At 32.4% G+C, this 26,423-nt stretch overlaps 2 protein-coding genes across 2 annotated transcripts in view; both read right to left on the bottom strand.

Annotated features, from left to right (window-relative positions):
- Window positions 1-859: 859 nt before the first annotated feature.
- On the bottom strand, window positions 860-21,748 carry LOC124355524. Its single transcript, XM_046806688.1, has 4 exons — window positions 21,595-21,748; window positions 9,545-9,749; window positions 6,371-6,621; window positions 860-1,992 (listed from the first exon to the last, which is right to left on the bottom strand). Exons 2-4 carry the CDS (start codon window positions 9,615-9,617, stop codon window positions 940-942), a joined length of 1,377 nt encoding a protein of 458 aa, XP_046662644.1. The 5' UTR covers window positions 9,618-9,749; window positions 21,595-21,748; the 3' UTR covers window positions 860-939.
- A 2,260-nt stretch (window positions 21,749-24,008) lies between these two features.
- The window catches only part of LOC124355523 (very long-chain-fatty-acid--CoA ligase bubblegum-like), a 42,886-nt gene continuing 40,471 nt past the window's right edge, over window positions 24,009-26,423 (bottom strand). The window contains exons 17-18 of the mRNA XM_046806687.1: window positions 26,073-26,193; window positions 24,009-24,566 (exon numbers count right to left, since the gene is read on the bottom strand). Of these exons, the coding sequence (XP_046662643.1) occupies window positions 24,490-24,566; window positions 26,073-26,193 (198 nt within the window). The 3' untranslated portion in view covers window positions 24,009-24,489. The remainder of the gene's footprint in view (window positions 24,567-26,072; window positions 26,194-26,423) is intronic.

Raw genomic sequence — 26,423 nt, 5'->3', positions numbered from 1 at the left:
AAAAATTCAAGGTGTGTTATAAGAAGATATAGGGCAAGGATGTTTATTGCTTCCAATTACTCCAAGTAACCTCAGGGTTGCTTCAACATCTTTACTATCATGGTAATGCCCTTGAGGAAAGTCCTGAGATCTCAGACCTTGAATAACGAAAGGGAATATGAATGTTGAGTTTAGCTCCAGTTTACTTTCCTCTTGATGGTGAAGCTTAGAACTGGAGCTGAACTCAACATTAAAATGTATTCAACTCTTCCAAACATAGCTACATTATGTGTAGAAAAGGAATATTTTACTGTAATGAAACTTCTCCAATTGTATATGACTGATCTCAGGAGTGCGTTGGGATTTTCAACATTTTCATGTCTGCAATGTAGTCACACTTACAACCATATATTTACAAAATTGTAAAAAAAGACAATGCCAACATTCTCACAAAGTTATAAAGTGGCTGGTATAATTGCGTCATTTAGCAGCTCTTGTAGATTTCATAATAAAATATTTGTTTAGTTCTGTGTTTGTTTGATTAACTTACTAGCATCAATAAGTGTAGGCAAAGACTGTTAGTTCAGAAAGGTATTTGAGGTAATATTAAACGCTTTGTAAAATGTGTATCGAATATTTAATTTTTAAACGTGCAACTCTAATCTACAAGTTAAAATTTTACTGCTTGTGTTGACCACATAATATGTTGATTATGGTAGAGGGGAGGCATAACCAAATGTCAGTATTCCAAGGGAGGCACAAAGCCTGGAAAGTTTAGAACCCTATACTTAGACCATGTAGACATCAGTTCTCCTATAATTTCATACAATGTATCAACAATTGAGCCAAAGAGGGTTTTCATAAATAATAAAAGTCCATGTCAATTTCTACTTTACTATAATTTAATAAGATATATTTACAAATAAATAACTATATACCACTAATTTAAAACCATGTTAACTAGAAAATACTTTCATCCAACCGTGATTCATCTACAGTTAGTCCTTCTTCATGTGGTGGTCTTTCCAGGGAATGTTCTTGATTCTCATTTTCTACATCATCCAATTGTTGTAATTCTTTTTTTATGGTCTTTTCTACATCAATATCGCTAAAAATCTCTTGCATTTTTATTTTTAGTGGTTCTTCAATCGCAAGCATTATTTGGTGGCGTAGCAGGTTTGGTAAAATGTTCACAATCGCCTCAATCACATAATCTAGTGTTCCGATGCCATCAAACTGCAACTGAAAGTTTCCAAGAGTAATTTGGAGATCTTCGAGGTTTGGTCTGTTTCTTACATCCAATGACTGATTTACTTTAGCATTGACCTCCAAGTATTCAATGGTAAAACTAACTTTTCCTGTAGTACTCAGCAAACCTGCCATAGAAATCTCCCAGTGGCATCGTCCCTCAAGTTGTTGCGTTCCAACAGAGGCTTCGAAATAAACAGTTTTATTCTCCATGGTAACAGTAATGTTCCCAACTCGATGAAACGTTGCCAATCCACTTACCCATATTTGAGTGACTTCTAGTCCCAGGATTCCTGTAGTGTGGGTAAAATCTTTAATCTTGTAAGGATCATATCCCATCTTCCGAACGATTTTCCTTCCTTCAGCAAAACCCATATCTACAGGTGCCAAAGAATTGGGAAAAGTCATTTTAAAACCTCTCAAGTTTTTGTTGACATCTCCTAAGACATTAGTATTAACCTTGTTCAATATGAAAGGCTTCATAGTTTCAAATACAAAAGTACCGATCGTATTTAAAAACCCTTGAAACATGGAGCCGAGTAAGCCACGATTCTCAAGGTGCACATCGATGTCCGCTACGGTCAGATCCAGTAAGATTTCTGTGGCTTCTAGGTGACCCTCTCTTGCTACCTCCAGCTTAGCAATGCCTTCAGCATACAGGCCTTTCAGGGTAATGTTGGATGCACCCTCACTTCTTGACCAAAAAGAACCAAGTGAGTAGTTTCCTAGAACCTGAAGAACGTCCACGCTCAATCCAATAAACACCTGAAAAATATAATGCAAATAATTTTTAGAATAACACTCAACCTTTTTGTATAAAACATCAAGCAACAAATGTCATTGAGCAGTGCATCAATAATAATAATAATACTTTCAGAAGCATTGAGAGCCCATGTAGGCCCAAAAGGATAAATATAGTCTGATATAATAAATTTTATTTAAATGTTCTTTAGAGTAGAATGTGACAGTAAACACTGCTAAGTACGCAATTAATCCTTGGTTCCAATGTAAATAAATTATAAAATATCACTTAAGATGAAATAATCTTCAATAGCTTCACAATCGCTAGTACATATAAAGAATTCCAAACAAATATTCATAAACCTTGACATAATGACCACTCTAAAGTTGTATTTAGTGATTATTTTATCAGAACTTTAGCATTGAATATGTTCGCCAAAAATATTGTTGTGGTGTTTTCTTCCTAACGATATTTTAAGTGTTTCTAATGTTCTGTTCTAAGTTAGTAATTAATGATCTGTTATAGCTGCTTATAAACCTCACTTTTATTAGTGTCTCAATTTTCTTTTCAATATGATCATAATGAAAATTAGTTTTAAGTATGGCAGTAATTTTTATAATGGAAAGTGAGTGCAGATGTATCTGTATTACTATCACATAATTTCAAAGTATTCCATGTAAATTTATAATTATTTATCATTATTAAGACATTGATTAGATCTTAGCAGCAATAAGCCTCATTTACCCAATTAAAAACATTTATCATCATGTTTGCGTTAAAATATATACTTGTATTTATGCCTTCATTAGTATTTTTATTGCAATCAGAAGTGGTACACTAAACTTCTAATTATCTAAAACCCTTTGAATTTTAATATTTCCCCTAACAAGTTTAATATTTCCCTTTTAGTTCAAAATTTAAAAAATTACTAAAAAACCTTATACTCTCACTCAGATGCTAGGATGAAAAACTATTTATAACCTATAAAACAGTTAGGTAGATTGCTTTGTGTTACATCTACATATCCCAATGTACAGTATATATGTAAATAATGTCTTTTTTCATTAACTTAGTACGGACATTCTACAATTGAAATCTACAGTCAAATTTATTGTTGGGGTAAATTGGACCTGACAGAGACTCAAGGGCGAAGCTTTTTCTACACAACTACTATAAACATAAAATAGTGGTCAATTTTATTAAAACAATACTTTTCAAATTTAGTTTATTTTTTGGATGAGGCCTTTCGAAACCAAAGGTTTCATCACAGACTACTCCACAAATAAATATTTATATTATTTTTATTACAATTAATATTAAAATATCATATGGTGTAAATGATGATGTGAATACAAAAATTTGGAAATATTTCAGCCAGCATGAAAAATTAGATACTTCCTGTGGTTTTGGAAGGCCTCAACCAAAAAATAAACTATATTGGAAAAGTATTGTTTTAATAACATTTACTACTATTTAATAATTTTTTTCCAATTTCTCCCAGTGTTTTCAATACTTTAAACATGTTACAGTTCGATAGATTTTAACTGAACCTATTAATTTCAATTGGACATTATTTGTAAACAGTGTACATGCACGATGAATTTTCTGTGCACTTATGAGACAATGGGGTGGATCACTGGAGTAAAAACATTTTATAAAGAATTAAACTAGACACATTGAAATTGGATGGATATTAAACGACAGTTACATGAATGTTCTATAGAAGCAATAATAATCAGCTCATAACTGGCTTTGGGACCTAAGAGGCTCCAGAACAAAATCATTTTCTACACACAAGTCAATACATTATACAAGTAAATGGCATTGTAAACTTAGTTGTTGATGCCAATTGGATGAAAGGAGATGGAGCACCAGTAAAAGAATGTAGTAGTCTCCTGCCTTAGGTGGCAATATATGGCAACCTCTAGTTGTTCAATGTCTCTATTGCTGTTAGCAACACAGTGTCATCAGCACACATCATCTTTGCTATCCTTCTCAAAATGCAGGAAAGTTATTAATGAGCAGCACGAACAAAACTGGATCCAAAACTGAACCTTTGAGAACTCCTCTGTTAATTGGTAGAAGTTTATATTTTGCTGTGCTTGTTAATCCTTTTTTTATTTGCTTTATTTTGACCATTTCAGTCTTTTAAATAACTCTCAAACTACTTCAGCCCTGTTTGCTCAATTAACAATCTTTTCTGATTTAGATAATTTATAAGATTATAGCAATCAAAAGTTTTCCCAGAGTTAAATATGATGATAAATAAAACTATATTTTAAGTAATGTCTGTTACTAGGCTAACAATAATGTTCCCCACTTCAAAGTTTTCAATTAAATATTCAGCAAGATCAATAATTGCCATTGTAACTGAATTTCCAGTTGAAAATCCATGCTGTGGGTCACCTTGTTTGTCTTTTGGGCAGATTTTATCTGTCTTCGATTTGGAACGGAAAATACCTTCTGCCATTGACATGTTGTTAATATATAGAGGTGTTAATAGTTAATTTCCAAATATTTTGAGAATTTTTGAAGTGCTATTTTCTGTCATCATTTGCTCCATAAAACATTCATACTAGTTTTTTATTAAAATCCATCCAAGCACAAGACGTTTAGAGTAACTGTATGTCCAATGGTTAAATATCTAGCGCTTCTCACTCTTGTCGCAAATGTGCTGAAAAACCATCCTTGGTTAGCATTATTCATATAGAACATTCATGCCAATTTGTCTAAAACATATTCAATCGCTGGGTGTCTATGGTAGGTAAGTAAAAACGGATTTTGTACTCAAAAGTATAAATTTTATAAGGAAAATTAAAAAGGTTTGGATATACATTAATTAATTCTATTAGGTATAGCCAAAACTTTAGGAATAAGATTGTTTGAGGTTCAACATTGTTCTTATGAGTGAAAACTCACGATCGTTTCACCACAGCTGGTTCTTAAAATTCCAAGTGACATGCTAAAAGATTACTTTTCTATGTTTACATTTACATCCCCCCACTTATTATTTATTCTAACCTAATCTATCTTGTATTTCTTACACAGTATTATTACTCAGAATTAGACTTGACGACAAGTTTGAGATTACTCTGATAACTCTAACTACTAAGTGACAAAATGGCTCAGTTCGGTTACTTCTACTGTAAAGTTAGGCACCTAAATTAAGATTACAAAAAATTAAGCTGAGAAAAAAAATTTTGAAAGGTTTATAGACTATGAACAACTTTGACAACGAAGAATTCCTTTAATATTTAAATTATTGAAAACAGACCGATAATAACAGAGAAATCCCCTAACGCAGTAAAAATAGTAATAATAAATCTGTATTCAACGAAGATGCATATATATAACAATACACCACAACAAAACTTATACACCAACAACAACCACACATATTTACCAAACTGCATCTTCCACGAAATACCTTAGTATATGTTATATAACGTAGTATGCATCATTACCAGAGTGATAAAAAAATGTGTTATATGAATGTCCTTGTCTGGCTTACAATAACAAAAACGCAACAGTTTTTTTTTTTTTTAAGTACTAGCTACGTTACATGAGACAGAAATTAAAAAATGATTCATCTATATCCTCATCTCTAGATTTGGTTCTTTTCGATTACCATCTATCCTATGGTATAAAATGTACATTGGAAATAAATTTCTATAATACCGGTATGTAGAATACTATAATATGAAATTTATATACTATTATAGAAATTTCTATAATATGTAGATACCAAACTATATAATAAATGATCATATAAATGAAAATATAAATTTAGGAAACAGTTTAAATAAATTTTAATTGAAAAAGCAATTTACTCCATAGATAAGTTCTGCAATTCAATACAAATTAACTTCTGCATTTTTGCTAATCTAGTATTTTTAGATTTTAATTCATACTTTTAAGAAATGGCAATAATTAATTTTAATGTTATTTTCTTTTAGTGACACTATTCAATGTACCAAGAAAGTACATAATGATTAATTGATTTTGAAGTTGAAATATAAAAATACTCCAGAGAGTTTTTTTTGTTCACACTAGGATGAAATTGAGGGAAAGAAAGGGTACTTTAAAATCTTTTTCCTTTGCATGAGTGAAATGAGGGCTAAATACAGAATAATAATCTATTATGGCTAAAAACTGATGTTAGTTTGTTAAGTAACTTAATATAGTATAACCTACTAATAGAAAAAATCTTAAGATATGCACTAGTGTTCTCATCTCTTAGACATTGTACAGACTCTTAAATGCAGTTAGTTTTACACTGGAAAAGTAGTTTTAGTTAAAACTATTGCTATTCTACTTTGAATTATAACTGTGCTAGCTTGAACAAACATTCAATAAAAATATAAAGAAACAAGACCATAAACTGAATTGACTAATAATTACCTCCATGTCACCAAGATTTGAATTGGCAAACTCTATCCGAAATTTTGATAGCCCATAAACAGACTGTTCTTTTAAAGTTAGAGTCCCAAGGGCTATGCTAGTCTTCATATCTGGGATTGGCATTGGGTCCGGGATAGGTGCTCCAGGCAGTCCCACGGGATCTGAGGACTTGTAGTGTTCGAGCACTGCCAATACCTGCTCACTGAGCCGGTTGACTCGTACATCAGCATCTGGCACCTCTTCATTGGCATCTATAAAGTGTTACAGTCCATTTTCACATGGATTTAAAAGCTAAATTATTCAATAATAAATGCTAAATGAATGGAATGTTATTTTTGCAAAACCCTGATGTTTTGTATTTTTTGACTAGTTTTATGAATGCTTTGATTCATTTTTTTTTTTATTTAGGACAAGAAGCATGGGAATCCCCTCATTGTACACAGTCCTACAAAGAACCTTTGTACTTACTTCTGCAGTGACGAGTTAATCAGGATGTGTAAGTTTGAGGGAGGTGTAGTCTCTTGTCAAGATTCCATGAGGAGGGATAGTGGATATTATATCTCAGTCAATGTCACCCTTGAAGAAGAAGGGGCTAGCTCTGTTTAAGTTATATGAATGAATCCAGTGAATGTTGAGTTTAACTCTATAGTTCACCTTCGTCCTACTTGCATCTTTCCTCTAGTTCACACTGTCACGGACTTGACTCCTGGAATTTGGAGTCATGTTTGTCTGAAGAGATCCAAAAACAGTCAGTGAAGAAGTAGCTCAAAATCAACTCTTTACATCTCGACATCAGCGACACTCAGACTATAAAATCAGGCGTCCATGCACAGTTCACTCAGAAAATATTCTCACTCGATTTTCAGTATGATGATTTTGCAAAGGAGATTAATACAAAATTTTAAAAATTATCTCAAAAACATCCTTAAAATAATTTTAAATGTTTGTTTATGACATTTTTTCTAACAAATGACAATTATTCTGAAAAAAAAAACTTTAAAAACCAGCTGTTTTGGTGGCCATCTTTATTTTAGCTCCGTAATAACAATGTTAAAATCTTTAACGACCATAATTTTAGTTGTAGAATAATAGGAGTTGTCTCATTTTAAAAACATAATCAAACACTATCTTATTTTGCATTTTTAGTGGTTATTCAGACAAAAATTCCCGACCTTTTGGAAGTTCATGATTTAAATATTAAACAGTACACACTAAAAAGGAAAAGCTTTGAATGCATATTAACCATATCTTTAAAATGAGACATCACCTTTCACTCTACAATAAAAATATGAGCATAAAAAATTAAATTTAACATTAATTTTTAGAGATAAAACTTAAGGTTTTTTCACTTCAACTAGCTCTTAACATTTTCAGTTATCATTATCTCTAAGCTTCACGTGGGGCTAAGAGTGTTAAAACTGCGCACTTCAGCTAGTCTAGTACTACTATTTAATTTCAAAAGAACCATCCAGCACCTTTGGGTATCAATGTACAAAATGAGATAAATACAGTTTGGGACAAACAGGACCTGTCCATGAGACCATTGGATTTCAAAATAATATATTGCCTAATTGTAGTCTATTTTTGAATAAAAATAAAATGTACATTGGAACTTTGAAATCACTCATAGTCTAAAATATAAATTAAACTGTACAAGTATTTTAATTGACAAAACACATGCACTGCACATATAATTATTCAATTTTGTTCAAAGCACTAAATATATAAATTTAACCGTCACGCATTAGCTACGAAAGTGGTTCTTATTTTTTGTGGCTTCTACCTGTACCCGATACTTTCAATGACCGAGTACAAAATGCTCTTGTACCGGTACTGATTTAGAATCATACATTAAAGAGTACTTCTAAAATGGTATAAGTACATGTTCCATTTACTGTTACTGTTAAATTAAATGAGTCCAAGTACTTTGAACCAGAAACGGCTGTAAACTTGTAAAGTGTCTATCTCGTTAAAGTGCCTGAACAGTAACCTGTACCGGTTTGTGGACAAACAAGTACCTGGTACAAAGTATCTGTTACAGTAATCCCGACATGACCAGTTGTCATAGTAGTGAGTGAATTGCTCAACTCTGAGCAATTCTGTACTGCGTTAGTTTTTTGTCATTCGTTGTTACTTGAGAGCTCTCTAACATGGTGACTAATACCAAAATATTAGACCACCCTTTTATTTAAAAAAATAAAAGTTAAAATAGTAACTCAATAACAACTTTATTTTTATGCTGTTCTGACCTTCTAAGATTATTAATTAGAATACACTTGTATCTACCTTGTATAAACGTTTGGTCGTAATCATATCACAAGTTTCCGAGTTATAAATTTTCAAAATTGAAAATTTGTTAAAAGCCACAAAAAATCAGTATTTTTGGTTGTTATTTATGTAAAACTTAAAGATACCGTTTGTAAACAGTTTTATATGTCGAAACGAAGAAATAAACAAGCTAATTGTAATATAACTCCAGTTATTCTAGATTTATTAATTAGTGATCAACTTTCAAATCAGATATCAATACTTTTTGATCCAGAGTAAACATTAAGATTTAGATTTAGTCTTTATTTTTTTATTTAAACCTAACTATTTTCTTAATATTATGATTAAATACTGTTTTAGTTAAATACACTTCATACTAACTGTATTTGTTGCAGAAGATTATAATTATTCATGTATAAGCTTCCTGGTGATTAACAGTAGAGTGGTTTTACTGTATACTTTATTCACTCTGACCTATAAACTGTCCTCCTTTTATAAGTTCAGAAGTACTACAAAATAACGATTTTAGGACCTAACTGTTTTTGTTATTTTCCAGGATGGCCCCCTGGATTTCCCCCTACCAATCTGGAGGGTTTTCTTTATTCCCCGGTGTTCCGGACACCCCCCAGAGAACTATCCATCAAGTTTGTTGAGGAAGTATTAGAGTAAATACCTCAGTTGCATTAGACTGATAATAAACTGAATATTCCAGTCAGTTACTACAGTAACTAAAGAGCAAGGTGATTCATTTTAGTTATCATTACACTATTTTACTTAGAAATCCAATATTTACTAAATACTGATGACTTAAAGTATTCTACTAATGTGGCTGCTTGTCATATTCCAACTACAACTACAATGTAACCTTATTTAAATAGTAAGAGCTATTAAATATGTCCTACTTACTTATGGCAATAACAGACAGAAGAAAAACCAGGCTGAGGTAGAAACTAGATGCTTTTAAGTTTTCAGAATACATTGTTTGATAAAATTAGTCACTCACTGTTTACAAATATAAAGATCCCACTCAATCTATGAAAACTGTTGAAGCAATGGCTTGTTAAATGACCACGCCACCATTGTGCCTGACGCCGTGAACTTTAGCCTGAAACTGATTACACAAATTTATCACAAAGACCGTCATTCCACACAAAAATATCTGATTGAGTAAATAGCAAAATGCTAGATCAGACTTTTTTCACAAATGAAAATAAATGCTTTAAAGAAGTTTCTTTTGATTAAAGTGTACTTGTAGGCTATGTGGTGCACATTGTACACAGGAAAGTCACTTTGGCAATCAATGCCTTAATTAATTTAGTATTAAATGTTGCTGTATAATACCTAACTGATGGAAATAGATTTTTACATGTACACTACATTATAACTTAAAATAACATACGTTTTAATAACCACAATTAAATTTACATTTTTAAGTAATGAATGAATGTGCAAGCAAAAATTACATATATTACTTGTACATAATTTTGACATTCACAAAGAGTTATGAAACAGAATTCATTGTTTGAACTATCTTGTCTACTCGTATACGTCTATTCTACATCCGAACTAACTAATATTAGACGTAAAACTAACACCCTTAGCTTTCTGTAAAAAACTTGATCAGTTTGTATTATTACGGAAACAAATAAAATAGAAGTACAGCATGACAGAGAGTTGATGAAAGGTAACAATAACAGATTTATTTAATGACTAATTTACAAATGTAACTGAAGAAATATTTAAAACAGGCAGTGTAACTAATAATTCTGTAATGACCACAGTGGCGGTTTTTCCATTTGAGCACATGAGCACGTGAGCCCCCTAGGGTAAAAATAATAATTAAAAATACTTTCTTATTGAATCCACAACATAAATAACATTCAGTTAGTACGGAGTAAACGAATTATTAACAACAATGACGCGTTAAACTCGAAGCGAATCGAGCAGAGACGCGCGCGGACAGTGCATGTGCAGTGAGCTGCCTGGCATCTAAGCGGGGATAGGCGAAGGGCATGCGGGGGGAAGCGATGGGAGGAGGGTCTCATATAACAGCGTGGGTGCACGAGCCAGTAGTGCGACGGCTAGTCGCAGCTGATGTATATATAACCTCATTTCGTTGCGTCTCTGCTGTGTGAATGTCATAATGACCGCTGTTTTGTGAATTATTGTGCCTCTTTTGTGTTGTTTTTTTGTTTCAGAGATTTGTATGTGAGTGTTTTGTAATATTTTATTATTCATTTGATTAATATGGCAGTGACAGTAACTGAACTTAAAGAACTTAGGTTTTCTAACTTAGCCTATCTCTCGAAAGAAAGGTTGAAATTAAAGTAAGTGGAAAACCGACCCCCCAACTTAACATTGTTCACATAACCAAAGGTAAGAATAGAGACTTTAAGAGGGAATTCAATCAAACGTATATACCAGAACCCCGTGGATTTGTGGATGTGAACAAAGCAATAGATTTTATTGCTTCCCCTGTTTACTTTTTTCGAAGCAAACTGGTGAATCTAACTGGGTAAAATATGGGGGTTGCTGATCTTTCCCATTTGCAATCAAAAATCAGAAAACATGAATGTTCTCACACTTAAACTCAGTTTTGGAACTCAGCTTACATACACCGATGCTGTGCGAACAAAAAAAAAATGTAAAAACATTTATTGAATGCGTCGAAAAAGAAAGGCAAAACATGGATAGTGTCAAAATTGATGTTGATCAACTACCTATGCCTGTGAAAAGAGCCCGACGTGATGAAAATATTCTTGTGACGAGGACAATTGCCGCAAAAGAGGTGTGTGATGTTATTTCCAATCAAATAAAAGAGAGATACTCTTTTTTGACACACCATTCAGCGGTTTCTCTGTTTGATTCAAAAAAGTTCACGCACTATGAGAAAACGTTTCCCATTCAACTTTTGGAAGAAACAGTGCAGGTGTATTCATTTTTAGACAAAGAACGATTGAAAACAGAACTTTCAGTGATCCTACAAACGAAAAGATTTTCAAGTCATGAACGGGACTGTGCCGTTGTTACAGTTCGTTATTGAGAATGGCATACAGACTTCATTTTCAGAAACTCACAAACTTTTGACCATTGTTTCTACCATCCCTATGACTACTGCGGAAGCGGAAACGGTGCTTTTCGACCTTAAAACGCATCAAGACATTTTTGAGAAGTACCATGGGGCAAGAAAGACTAACAGCATTGGCTATGTTGTCTGTGGAAAAGGGTATGATCAGGAGTATACCTAACTTTAATGAGGTGTAATCGATGTTTTTGCTAGGCAAAAAGAAAGAAGGATGGACTTCAACTTTAAAAACTGTACATGAACTAATCATCTTACAAAGAGTGTTTTTGGAGAAAAACTGTGTATAAAATGCTGAACTATGATTTCATGAAACATTTAGTTAATTTTCAATTAGCCTATTTAACCTATTTTCAAAGTTTACTTATAACCTTACATTTTTCTTTGTATCAAGAAAAATAAGATTGTATTCACATTATCTTTCTTTTATTTCCATTGTTCATAAACATTTTGTTAGCCATTAAATCAGTTATATTTGCTAATTACTTTCTGGGCTATAAGCAATTATTAAAATGCAAGTAGTCAAATATCGTTGCAAATTTTAAGGGTTTCTTTTTTACGAATTATTCATTCCACAGCACGAAATAACTCACAGTCTTGTACACCTTTTACAAACAAATCAATTTGGTGCTATAAAAGAGCCTAAAAGGACTGAAATATTTTGTTTACTATTATATTGAGACGATAACTATGTTGGCGACGTAAGTTAATTATCTAATCCTACTGTTATTTTCTTGTGTGCACCCCCCGTGACCACTTATCAGGAGCCGCCACTGAAATGACCAGTTCAACTTCCTACAAGCCTCCAGAAATTCTAAGGATTTTAGATTCAACAATACTTGAGGAGATATATTTTCAACATCAGTGGAAACAAATGATATCTCATCAAGGATCATTAAATATTGCACAGATGAGCGGATATCTTCTCTGCTAAAAATCATAAATACATCCATGAAGGAGTTTTTCTCTCTAATTAAAAGAAAACAGCTAAAATCTTTTTGAAATTAGAACTATAAGACCCAAGAAATATTTCCAGTTATAAACCATTCTCACTGATATCAGTTTCCAAAATTATTGGAAAACAATACTTTCTACACACATGAAATACTTAACAAATTATTAAGTGAATACATGAAGAGAAGCATGGTTTCATCCCTGTCAAATCTATGACCACAGCAATTTATGACCCACATAAGGAATTCAACAATCTTGGACATGACCTAATAAACTTTACAACCTTGGAATCCAACAAATGGCACTCAGGTGTTTGCAAGGTATCTCAAAGAACAAAGTCAGTTTAACTGAAAGAAACTATTAATCGCCTTGAACAATCAATACAGTCTAAACTTTTTCTGGTAAAAATAGGTGTTCCACAAGGCTCGGTGCTTGGGCCAATACTGTTCAATCTATCTATGCACGACTTCCCCAAACATTTAAGAGAATAATGTAAAACAACAATAATTGCAGGTCAGAACTACTACTCACAGCCAATAGAAGTACAGAACAAGTATAAATAAACACATGTACTGTATTGCATTCAGTATAGCCCAAGAATAAATATTCAAAAATGTATCTTGTTTTTGATGAAATAAAACCAAACAAAACTTATGTGCTACCAAGAATGCACTCCACTGAACTACCCAGGTTCTAAGTAGCAGGCACAATTAATCATCTTCATGTAATCTTGACGAAAACATGAATTGGAAATACCATATAGACAATCTTGCCTATAGTTTAGCATAGCGCTGGTAGCATTACAGAGGACCAAGACAGCTAGTACACCAGAAGCAACAAGAATAGCACACCCATGCACTATTTGAAAGCCACCTTATGTAATAGCATATCAGTCTGAGCCGGTTCTTCAGATAAAAATCTTCACTTAGTTCTTACATTACTTTGTTTGCTCTGAGTTGTTATACAGAAAAAAACAGTAAAATTTATGTCAGTAAGAGGATCTAGGTAGAGTTGTAAGACCTTTCTTAAATACTTAAACTACTAACAGTTACACCCATTTACGTCTTGAAGACAGTCATGTATTGCATAGGCAAGGATCATTCAAGATAAAATCTTAATCAAATTAATTATAAAATAGTATTCTGTAGTGCATAAACATGTGAAATATTCAAGTGAAATAACTTACTACACAATACACACTTTTTATCATGCTACACAAGTGGAGAGCACCGCAACATACCATAATTCTGAGGCTAAAAATAAGGACGTAAAAGTTTGTCATTGTTCTTGTGTAGCTAAAATCTAGATAGTTTTTAAATTGCAACGATAAATCATAACCATTCAATTATGGCTTCATAAAATAAATTATGTTTTGTAACTAATTTATCCTTTGCTCCATTAACAGTCTTCCAATTAATAACCGTGGTTTGAATGCCACTGCAACCCCCACAAATATATTTCCTTAGTTAATGTCCATACTAGATAAATAAAACAAGAATTCATACAGAAAAAAAAACAAGATACATCACAGAAAATAGAGAAATTTTAAAATTAAATTATTACAGCTAAAAGGTTTCATTTAAAACAGTTATAATTAAAAACACATTCAAAACAATTACAATTAAACCAGTTTTGGCGACAAAACTATCAATTATGAAAGCGCCCTACTTCGAATATCATCAGATTACAATTTATCAAAGGAATATATGGTCTTATGGATGAGAAACATTGTTAGTTTTATTTTAAATTTATTGAATTTATCCTCTGACTTAACTTCAATAGGAAGATTGTTATAAAATTTTTATCCAGTATAATTCGGTTTCTTTAAAAAAAATTTTAATGTATAGGGGCTTATTGCTACATTATTACGATTTATAGTTAAATAGTGTGATTACAAATTCCTGTTCCTGAAGTTTGCTTTCAATTGACAAAATAGTTTCAAAAATATATACCACATAATATACTGTCCTTTCTCCTCTAAAGTATTCTTCAAAAAATGCTCTATTATGAAGAGAAAAATTATTCTAATGGCTATTTTCTGCATTTTTAGAATAGAATTAAGATTATTTACAGCAGTAGCATCGCAAAGTGAGATTCCAACAGATATTATTGAGTGAATTTACAAAAAATAAATAAATTTTAAGGTTTCTTTTTGTACGTATTTCTCAGTTTAATTAATCAAAGTCAAAGTCAAATACTTTATTGCCATTGATCATTACAATGAAATAGGCACAGTCACATTTATACATTAAAAACAGGCTATTAAATAAGATACATAAATAAGACATTTCATGAATGAACAATTAGACAGATAAATAGGCTACTTATGCTTAAAAGATAAGGCAAACATCAGTTTGTAAAAAACTCCTCTACAGAATAAAATGGATTATTCTGTAACCAGGTGGTCAATTTGTGCTTAAAATTAGATAATGGAGTGTCATGAGCCGAAACGTGTAATTTGTTAAAAAATTTGACACAATTTACCTGATGTGAGGAGCCTGTTTTTTGATAGGCGATGCTGCGGCAAGTCAAGCTTATGGCTGAATTCTAGTCAAATGGCAATGAAAATGCTGCCTAGTGAAAAATAAATGTAAGTTAGTTTTTAGTGTAGATAAGGATATGGTAGATGTACAAATTGATCACTGTAAGAATTTTAGCTTGGATGAACAAGGTCGGCAGTGTTCAAGATACCTGGCTCCACACAGTGTTCTGACGACTTTCTTTTGTATGATGAGAATATCTGATACACCAGAAGAATGACCCCAAAGAATTAGACCATAAGATAAGTGTGATTGAAACAGTGCAAAATAGAAGACCTCAGATGTTCTATTGATATTAAAGCTCTTAATTTTCCATAGTAAAATAGCTGACTCTCGAGATTTTTATACACACATTATTTACATGCTGAGCCCCAGGTCAATTTCGAATCAATAACAAAGCCTAACAACTTTTACAGGATGAGGCTTTTCTTTAGATGTTAAACTCAGCAACAGATTTTGAGTTTTTTTCTGGATTGCAATGTAATTTGTTGGAGGTGAACCAATTTAATGCTCCGGTTTGAGCATTTTCAATCTCTGTTTGAAGAACGTCCAGATATCGGTTACTCGAGAAAAGAGACGTGTCATCCGCATAGATAACTGAGTTTTACATTTAAGTTCACTGACAGGTCATTAATTATTACAGTAAAAAGAAAGGTCCCAATACAGACCCCTGTGGGACTCCAATTGTTACCTCTTTCATTGAAGAATTACACCCCTTAATAGATACAAACTGCTTTCTATCCGATAGATAAGAGGTAATAATCTGACAAGCACTCTCAGAAATACCATAATATTTGAGTTTTTGAATGATTGAATCAAAGGGGACACAATCAAAAAGCTTTGCTTAAATCTAAGAGAGATAGAGCCGTTGATTCCCTCCTCTCGAAGGCCACAAGGGTATGACTAACAACCTCCAACATCGCTGAAGTTGTGGACCTGCCTGGCCGAAAACCAAATTGTGATTCAGACAGGAGATTGAAATATTCAAAATACAAAAAAAGCTGTTGGTGCATGATGGTTTTCCAAAATTTTAGAGAAAATGGGGACAATAGAAACTGGACGATAACTTTTGCGGCTTGTCCTTGTCACCTTTTTTGTAAATCGGAATAACTTTTGACACTTTTAAAGAGTCAGGGAAAAAACCCGCCTCCAGACATTTATTGAAGACAATAGCCAATGGCCTTTTGATTTCATGGATGGTTTTCTTGATTATATTGTTAGATAACCAGTAATAGTCCATACTTTTGGAATTTGAGAGTTTAGAAACCATTTTAACTAAATCATCTGGTTTAATTTCTTTCCACTGAAATGAGTTAGGAGGAACAGGAATATTACCCAATAAATCCATGAAAGGAGAATTAATTCTGTGGCAGATTGTTTGAGAGCTCAGTGACTGAATCAAGGAAAAACTGGTTAGTAAGTTCAGGATCTAAGTAAAATATCTTTGGAAGAAGCAGGAGATTTTTCCAAATTGATTATTTCCCAAGCAGCCTTACAACTGTTAGCTGATGTCTCTATATACTGCTCATAAGCTTGCCTTTTTTTGCGGTGGTCAGATTTGACCTGTAAGTTCTTTTAGAAGCTAAATACACGTTGTAGGCTACAGGTGTCTGCTCTGACCCCCTATCTCTAAGGCATTTATAAACATTAAAAAAATTTAACATAACATTTCTATCTTCTGCCAATTTATCATTATACCAGTTGATTTTCCTATTACTATTAATATTCTTCTTTTTTACTTTTACTGATTAGTGGAGAGCTAAAGTGCCACAAGTCTACATATTTCTTAAAAAAAATTATTAAAAAGTTGTTCTACCCCCTAAGTTTCAATAACATATTTTCATCCAATTCATTCCATTTTTCCTCCTTCAAAAACATAATAAATTTATTTATTTGTGCCGCATTTTTGTTTTTCTAAACTCAAATTTAATACTACCCATATTCTCTTTTGAATTCTTATTCTCCAATTGTCTTACATAAATATTAATCATGCTAGATTTATGATCGGCAAATTGATACTCCATATTGCAATTTTTATACAAGTCCTCTGAGAAATTGACCAGAATATTATCTATACATGCCTTTGCATGGGTTGGAGACTTGACAGTACAGTTTAAATTTAGAGATCTGAGTAAATTAGAGAAACTGATAGAAATATTTTGATCAATCAACGCCATTTCGATGTTGAAGTCACCACAGACTGTCACCAGGCTGTTTTTTTTAAAGATTGATTCATTGCCAATTCAAAATTGTCAAAAAAAACTTTGAGATTGCCCTGAGGAGACCTATAAAGACTTACAAAGGATGATATTCTGTTCAATCAGCCTGACACCACACAACTCAATATCTAACTCCGCATTATACTGACAAAATCGAAAACTTCAAACTTTATACTACTTTTTAAGAAATCCCCGACCCCCCATTCTTTTTTTCCTCTTCTACAATAGAAGCTTGCAGGCAAATATCCACTGTGCACAAACAAGTCAATTTCATTTTCTGTCATCCAGTGCTCCCGAAACACAAATTGCATCTATCTTATGACTTTCGCCCACATGTTCAAGCTCAAGTAGCTTGTTACATATGCATTGTACATTAGCCTGCAATATTCTTATAAATTTCCTACAGTTAGCTTTACTTTTGAAAGGAATGTCATTATTGTTATCCGACACCCTCATATCTTTACCAGACTTCTGATAACCAAGGCCTTGGTTACCTCTACAACAGTTTCACACTTTGTGAATACAATGCATACAAACCTGATTAATTTTGGAAAGTAATTTGTCTACACAAATGTCCCAAGAGTTTTTCTCTATTTCTAAACCCAAAACTTTAATACTATCCTTATTTTCAATTATTTTATTACAAATTGTGACAGTAGGGTGACTTTTTTGTAGTTTGCCGGTTTTGAAAATGAATTAGATTATAGGTTTGTCTGCATTTAGGACTATGTTATTAGAATTAAAAAAGTAATTTAATTTATCTCTGAATTTGCTTCGGTTTCTAGTTTGTTAATAGTTGAGGCTGTAGTTTTCAAATTGGTGTCATCAGCATAAAGCTATCATTTACTAGCCTCACTGAGTTGAGGGAAATCTTTTAGGTAACAAATGAACAATAAAGGACCCAAGATAGATCTGTGAGGTACTCCATACTTTACTTCTTCCACTGATAATTGATAAGAAGTTTTGTAATTGTTTTTAATTTGAAGAATTTCGACAAATTGTTTTCTGTTACAGAGGTATGACCCGATCTAGTTCAATGCGTTCTTTTGTATTCTTAAATTACCCAATTTTAATAATAATAATTCATGAGATATCAAGTCATATGCCTTTCTCAAATCCATAAACAAGCCAACAACTTTACATTTTCTATCTAGACTGTCGACAATTGATTCCACAAATTCAGAGGCTGCTTTTATAACAGACCTCCCACTTCAAAAGCCATGTTGAAAAGTTTCAAATAAGTTGTTTTGAAGATTTTTATACTCTTCTCATAATTTTTCATGTCCTAGATCAATAAAACTATAAAGTCCTAGTTTCATCAATTCTTATCCACATAACAATTGATAGATTTACTCTTCAGAGCAAGAAAAGTATCACAACCTGAGTTGTTAGTTACATGAAAAATCATTTACATATAATTGACTCACTGAAATAGGAAAAACACAGCGTATGTCAATGATGAAATAGTTAATCCTAGAATTCTGCAGATATGATGTAGTTTAGAAATCATGAAATGGTGTAACTTGTATCAATATTTTATTTAGCAGATAACAATACCCAGTAAATGTTTTGATTTAGTACAAAACAGATTTCTTAAAAATCCATGTTTTTTTTACCTTATGACCTTATTTTTCACCCTATACTGCTAATTTATGAAACCTATTGAAATGCTCCCATTCAAATTAAAGTCAAGATTATTCTTTCCGATCGGCATTAAACCTGTATGATTGTGATCTTAGATCACCTCACCGCAAGGGTGGTCATGCCTGTTCTCTGCATCAGGTCAGTTAGGTCATTGATTTATCACCATGACTTATTCCTATTCCTCGCTGTTTTGCTGTTCAGCTTATCAGACCACTGTGGCCCACAATATTTCGGTTCTAACATTCAATCCTTACTCAGTTGTAGCTGGATAGAGGTGCAATCATTCAGCCAAATAAGAAACTAAATTAATATTCCTCTATTTTCAGCACAAACCATAGTAAACATCGTTCAGAATTGTTTTTTATCCGTCTGTCAATGTCACTGTAGCTGCTATAGTGTATCTTATCAATTTATTGAAATACTAGTGCATTTGGTGGAAACAAATTTCAATATATAGAAACGAGTTTATATTCTGATGATACTAAGGACCTACTTAAGACAGATTTTATTTTTATTCTGCAAATAAAAAATACTTTTAAAACAAATCAAACTAAACTTAACTTAAACTCTACTTAACTACTAAAGTTAACTTAACTTAACTTAACTTAATCTAACTTAATTTAAATATTATTTGGTTCATTTTAACCAATCGATAAAGTTTCAACATTAAAACTAATAAACTTTGTAAATTATTTGAGAATTTAATTTAAATCTCAGCCATTTAAAGAGACGAGGGTCAAACACAGCTGTTTGAATCCAAGTAAAGTACATGGTTACGCAAATTCTGAGTGCTGAGGCAGAATGCAGAGCTGGCCACTATGGATGCTCAGAGAGCTGAGAGGACGACCACCTGAAACTCCATCCGAACTGAGCGACAAATAAGTTTTGGCCACATTAAAAGCCTTCCAATCACAAAGTGTTAAACCGGGAGTATAACTGAAAGTTGATGTGTTTTGACAACAATCTAAGCCATAAATGTTACATTTTTGTGTTTAATTATCAATTCATGAGTTTTCCTTTCTACTAATCTTTTACTGTTATAAATGCTATCAAAATATGAATTTTGGTCTTATTTCATCAATTGCTGTGAAAAAGTAATTAATTATAATGTACGTTTTCAGCTTTTAACAGACTTAAAGATAAAATTTACTACAATACTTTGTTAACACAGCTTAAAATTAGCAAAGTTTGTTTTTCTTCGCTGCTTTCAATAATATTTTAGAAGGCTTTTGTAATTGGCTCAAAACCTCTGCATTCTACTTCTCTTTATGCTTTGTGCTAATTAAACCATCTCATTATGCTTAATGATTGGACAGTCAGGTTCTTATCAACAGGGCTGAATAACAATGTTTTCATTTGAGAAGCTCCATGGAAATTGGAATGTCAGATTCAAAAGAAATACGTTGCTTGCAGGCAACAGTCAGTACGTCCACAGGACACGTACCAAGTACCTGTGAGCAGTGTACATACTGCTTCTTACCAATAGCTCCCTTCTTTGTAACATACAGAGAAACAGTCAGTACGTCCACAGGACACGTACCACGTACCTGTACGTGTACATACTGCTTCTTACCGTACGCCCCACAGGACACGTACCATACCTGTGAGCAGTGTACATACTTGCTTCTTACCAATAGCTCCCTTCTTTGTGGACATACAGAGAAAACAGTCAGGTACGTCCACAGGACATGTACCACTCGTACCTGTGAGCAGTTGTACATACTGCTTCTTACCAATAGCTCCCTTCTTTGTAACATGCAGAGAAACAGTCAATAATAATAATAATTTGTTGTTGTTTTGACATTGTTCCTACAAATACATTGTCTTTACATTACATTACTCTAAAAACAATATAAAGCAGCGTTTTTTGTACAGATTAAATTTATTTACCCTCAAATGTTGCTGCCCTGGGCCCAAGCCCGTGTGGCCCATACCTGAATCCATCCACATCTAAACAGATGTGATCACATTTCCCTTTGTCAGAGATTAAAACGAAGCACAATTTTCCTTTCACTTTTTCTTCTTATAAATAATTTACTTGAACAGGAATTCTAATCCAGAAGCAACAACTCAGAGAAATTTGAACTTGTCTAAATATGTGAACAATCTGAATACTACATTTCTAGTCTTCATACACAAACTTTCCAAACCTCCGTGTTCTATATTGAAAAAAGGTGTTCGCAAATATTTGAAATGAGAGAGAACAATAAGTAACTTTAAATGGCACAAGTATAGTTGACTATTGCAGGAGTAATACTTGTACATCACAGTCGCTTCCGAAGGGCACATTAGTAGTGAGATGACACGTATTAGAGACGCTACCTTGCTTGGCAGCCGTGTGTAAACATGAAATATACTTAGAAAATTTAGAAAACTAGTTTTGATGAGGTCATTGTTTTATTTCAATAAATTTGTTCAACTTTAGCATTTTAAGGGAGAAGTTAAAACCCGTAAACAATGCAGCCATAAGGCCATCTTTATAACCTACAATGACCTTAAAACTGATGACGGACTCACCTGTACTGCTACGGCATGAACCTGTCACCAATCACAGGAAGTTTAGTTCACACAATCACAAACACGCAAGTGTCTGTCTCCCTGTCTGCCGGTAATGGGTCAATGAGGGGAACTGGTCAATTACTACAGCACTGCAGTCAATCTCAGAGGCACAGTCAATTGTGGCTGACATGCTGTGCATGATTATGATACAATGCCCCTTTATCATATGCATGCCTTTGTTGAGGTATCAGAAATAAACTACACACTAAGACTGAGGCTTGGATTAAACCAAACCTTATATTTAATATTCTTTGTAAGGTAATAAGTCATTTAAGCTTAATGTTTACTTGTGTTTTTGATTACAACTGCAACAATTTAATTTTATAACAGCCATTTGTTTCTTGAACAGCGCTGTAGTCATGAAATGGGATATTAGCAGTTTGGGTAAAATAAAGTGTTGGCATATTATACTTACATAATTATTACAACCATTTTTTATGTGCATGGAAATAAATCTCCGTATAGTTCTTTTGAAGTAAAATCCTTGATAAACTCACTCTTTGCCAATATCAATTCAATAAATTTTCATATCCCTGCACCTTCAAAATCTCACTTCTCACTTAAGATATAAAAAGGTAAACTACTAAAATATAAATCATAATTACAATATAATTTCTTGTGTTAATGATTCTTTCAACCATTCCTGAATAAGTAAATTCTAGTCAAGCTAGGATGATTACAAACAAAAGTTTTGAACTTTGGTGTGAATGATGGGTTTTGCTCTGGTTCAACTTCCTCTTACTGCAGCATCTGAAATCTGACGTGGGCAATGCTCCAGTTCGGCACTTCAGTAATCCAGCCTATTTCGACAGGCATGAAGTGGGGGATTCAAGTTGAGATACATTACAGAAAACTGTGTTAACAAACAACCTACGATTGCCTCAGTTGTCTCGTGGTTTACCTTCTGTTTACATCAACAGTGCCAGTGTTATCCATGTTATTGCTACTGTGTTTGTGTTGTAGTTTTTGCTTAATTTATACTTCAAGGCAGTAAGTGAAAAATGTCTCAGAGTAAATAAAAATATAACTCCTTAACTCTGCTTCAGAAAAGCGAAATTTAAAAGAGGCAATGTATGCATTAAACTTGCTAACCTGAACTTAAGAATGCCTTTGCAACTTCTGAGAAGTGGGCAGAAGACAATGACGTGTACACTAGTAATATTTTTGTTTTAAAGATGCTTTAAGAGAAATTACTAAAGGTGTCTTTTCACTTTTAGCCAAGAAACTAAAGAAAATTGAAATTTGTTGCTCCAATGGAATAGACCTACTGCACCGTAAGTTAAGGTTAGCCTATGTTTACTTCTAGTGTGGTACAACACTAATAAAAACTAATTATTACACACATAAAAAGAATGTTTAAAGAAAATGTTTGTGAATACCTTTAATTAAAAGTGTAAACGGGTAGTGTAGTAGTAATTTTTAACAGTGTTCAATGTAATATAACACATTTTAAGCATTTTTATTTACAGCCTTCCAATAATCCGTTTTCACTAATCCGGTAGTACCGTGGTCTGATATCTGAGTCTATTGAGCAGTGTTAGATTCCAGATACTCCACTAAGAGGAAGGTAAACTGGAAATTAATTCAACATTAACAAATCATGTATATGTTGTTTGTAATAACTTTGTTCATAAGTTAGTATCATTAGAATTAAAATGAAGGGATCTATAAGTTAGACTGTCACTCCTTACTTTCAGTATGGTATTAATAATTTGAGCCTCTCAAGAAAATTTGCTACTGTTACACGGTAGATGCACACCCAACTTCAAGTCATTTCATCTCAGATGTCCTTCACTTACACCCACCTCATCCTCTTTCCTATATCTTTGTTCATAAGGATTTATAACCTGTCCCAACAAAGCTGGATTGTTGGTTGTTTGTTAGCTCCAACTTTAAAATACGGTTTTAATAAGTAGCTCATTGTTGCTAAAAACTTTTCCTTTCATTTTGCCTTGTTGTCAATATTGGGATTAAATAAAATAGTGTACAACCCTTTTTCCCCTATGTTTAACATTTTAGATATTTTTTATTAACTTTTATTTCAGAAAAAATTGTGGAAATAAAAATGCTGCTAGTAAATTTGTTTACTAATATTTTGGGTTTCATTGTTCAAACTAAATAATTGTATCAACTTGCCATTTGAATAAAAAAGTATTGATTGATTTTGTCTCCATGGCTTAACTAATTACTTTTCCGATTGTTAAAATATTTCCAAACAAGATGTTTGGCTGGTTGTGGAATTTCAGTGATTAAAATTTAGATTAAGAGCAATTAATTAAAGGTGGGTAGGAGAGCGGGAAGGTGAATATATAAAATAAGGATTACTGCCAAGGAAAGGTGCTGAATTTGATTGACAGGTTGAAACCAACCAATTTGTACTTACAGTATTTTTCTTTATTTATATACATTTTGATTCATAATCATGGTAAACTTTACTAAGTACATAACAAAGAATATTGCACATTTTGGTTCCTTTGTGTATAAACTTATTAAAAAATATAACGAATCTAGGAGAAAATATAATTATTCTACTTTTCTTTCAAAAACACACATAAATACCTATATGTGTATGCAACTATATACAAACAGATTAGAAAAGCACAAAACCATATACAACGTTTCATACACATTATAAATCTATCAACAACAAATCACAGAATATCAATTAATAACATGCTTAGAACCACAACATTTATTTACTTTTTCAGTTGAGCCATTCAGTATAGGACAGATAGACTACTTCTTATTTGAGCACCTTTTGATTTAAACGATGTTAGGAAAATAATCCTTTATTTAAGTACAACAGATTAAGTTGTAACCCTCTTGAGGTGTTAGTACAGTAATGAATTATTTTCATTCTTTGTAAAAGTTTTCAATTATATCTGCATATTTCTCGTACACAACATTCCTCTTCAACTTCAACGTTGGCCCTGTAACAGAAAAATAATTTATAATTTTAAACAAACTTGCCTTGTTGCATTATATGTTGTGTTTGTTTTATAAATTGAAAATCAATATTTCCTCACTTAGATGTAGCAACCGTACATGGATAAACATCAATTAAAAAGCATTACTATAATTGAAACATAAATATAAAGTTAAGATATTAAGCCTTGTCATATAACTCCTTATTGGCTGGACATTTTGTATTGTTCTGTAAGTCTCGCTACAATACGTGTCATACAGGCTTCACTGAGGTTCCATGCAAGGTTTCAAATCTATACCTAATCTCACTCTTGAGATAGACAGAAAGACAGTCATAAAAAAAGCTGATACGAAAACGACATATCATAAAAATCATTGTTGTAAGTTGAAATTTCGTGTAAAATTTAAATTCAACTAATGAAATCTTTCTCAAGATATCTTTTTTTTTAATTGGGCTTCATAAACAATGTTTGAATATTAAACTTCTACACACCAAGTCACCATAACATGATGTTTTATGTTTTAGGATAGTCAGTCTATTTGTGTTAATATGTCACACACTTGACTCTCTTATGGTGTATTGAGTTTGTTTACAAACTTATTTATTCTGCTTTTTTCTCATTGCCATCATGGTTACCCGTAAGACCAATGTAAACTTATTCTTTATCTCAGCCAAATCCCATAGAGTGACATGTACCTTCATCAGATCAAATTGTTCAAAATATTCATTTTCAATATAATGTGCAGAAATAAAAAAACACAGAAATTAAATTTTTCCAGCCCCACAAGTAATAGGCTTAGCTGAAGCTCAGCCAATTACAAAAATAGAAATTAAGTAGAACCCTTCATATCCGTCTTCGGCATAACCGACTCCTCGGGATATCCGACTGTATGCTTGTTTCCGATATGAGTCGATAATGTTAAACAGGTTCAGATTTTTTTGGATTTTTGCCGTTATTATACAGTACAAAATATACTCTAATTTTTAGCTAAAAATCATTTCACTAAAACTGTATACACCGTTATATATTCGTATTACTGTACAAGTGTTTTGTATCAAATATATTAGACATTTTGCTTAGGAAAGAGCTTTTTTGTTCCTTGGGTTCTCTAACTTTTTGCAATTTTGACCATGGCCCAGATCCATCAACATCATTTATATGAGGGGTTCTATTGTCCATACTAATATAAATATTGCTATTATCCTTTGTTTTTACAAAGAAATTGATAGTTTTACTATGTTGAAATAAAATAATGTATTTATTTGTATTTCTTATTTACATATTTGAAGAAAAATGCCAAAAATGGAAAGGACTATACTTTAAAATTGTATAAATTTTGAAAAAATGACAAATCTGAGATAGCCATTAGCTTGCAAATGTTATGTAGTTCCTAAAAATACAAAATCTGTCACATAATATAAAATAATACGATAGTTACCAATAGAAATGTGATAAAGTGTATCAAACTGACAAAAGTTATTTTATTAGCAAACAATCGAAAATTCTCACCTAATTCTCCTGTCGGAACGGAGAAATCCGCTGGAAGGATAGCGAATTTCTGTATTCTCTGAGCATTAGATACAGCCTGTGTATTCGCACGGTCAATTCCAGCTTGAATTGCATCTAAGATCTAAGAGAAAAACAAAATAGTTATATTTTATTCATTATTATAGCAAAAATATTTTTAAAGTTTAAAATCATCTTTACAAAAAAAAACATTAGGTTTTAACACCTTCACTGCTAGATGAATACTGAGTAAAACCAATTACTCTCACTGTAATCGTGCACCGAAAAATCATCTGCTGCAGTCAACATGTTAAAGGTTATGGGAGTAACATTTATTTCAGTTTTAAAGAAACT

Source organism: Homalodisca vitripennis, chromosome 2 (genome assembly GCF_021130785.1).
Source record: "Homalodisca vitripennis isolate AUS2020 chromosome 2, UT_GWSS_2.1, whole genome shotgun sequence".
Taxonomy (NCBI): domain Eukaryota; kingdom Metazoa; phylum Arthropoda; class Insecta; order Hemiptera; family Cicadellidae; genus Homalodisca; species Homalodisca vitripennis.
Note: the sequence above shows the minus strand (reverse complement) of the source record. Positions and strands in the feature narration are given on the sequence as shown.

Coding starts and splice junctions, on each gene's coding strand:
- LOC124355524 (XM_046806688.1), bottom strand. CDS start 9,617: ATGTATTCTGAAAACTTAAAAGCATCTAGTTTCTACCTCAGCCTGGTT. Junction 6,622..9,544: donor TCTGTCTGTTATTGCCATAA/GTAAGTAGGACA, acceptor AACACTTTATAG/ATGCCAATGAAGAGGTGCCA. Junction 1,993..6,370: donor CAAATCTTGGTGACATGGAG/GTAATTATTAGT, acceptor TATATTTTTCAG/GTGTTTATTGGATTGAGCGT.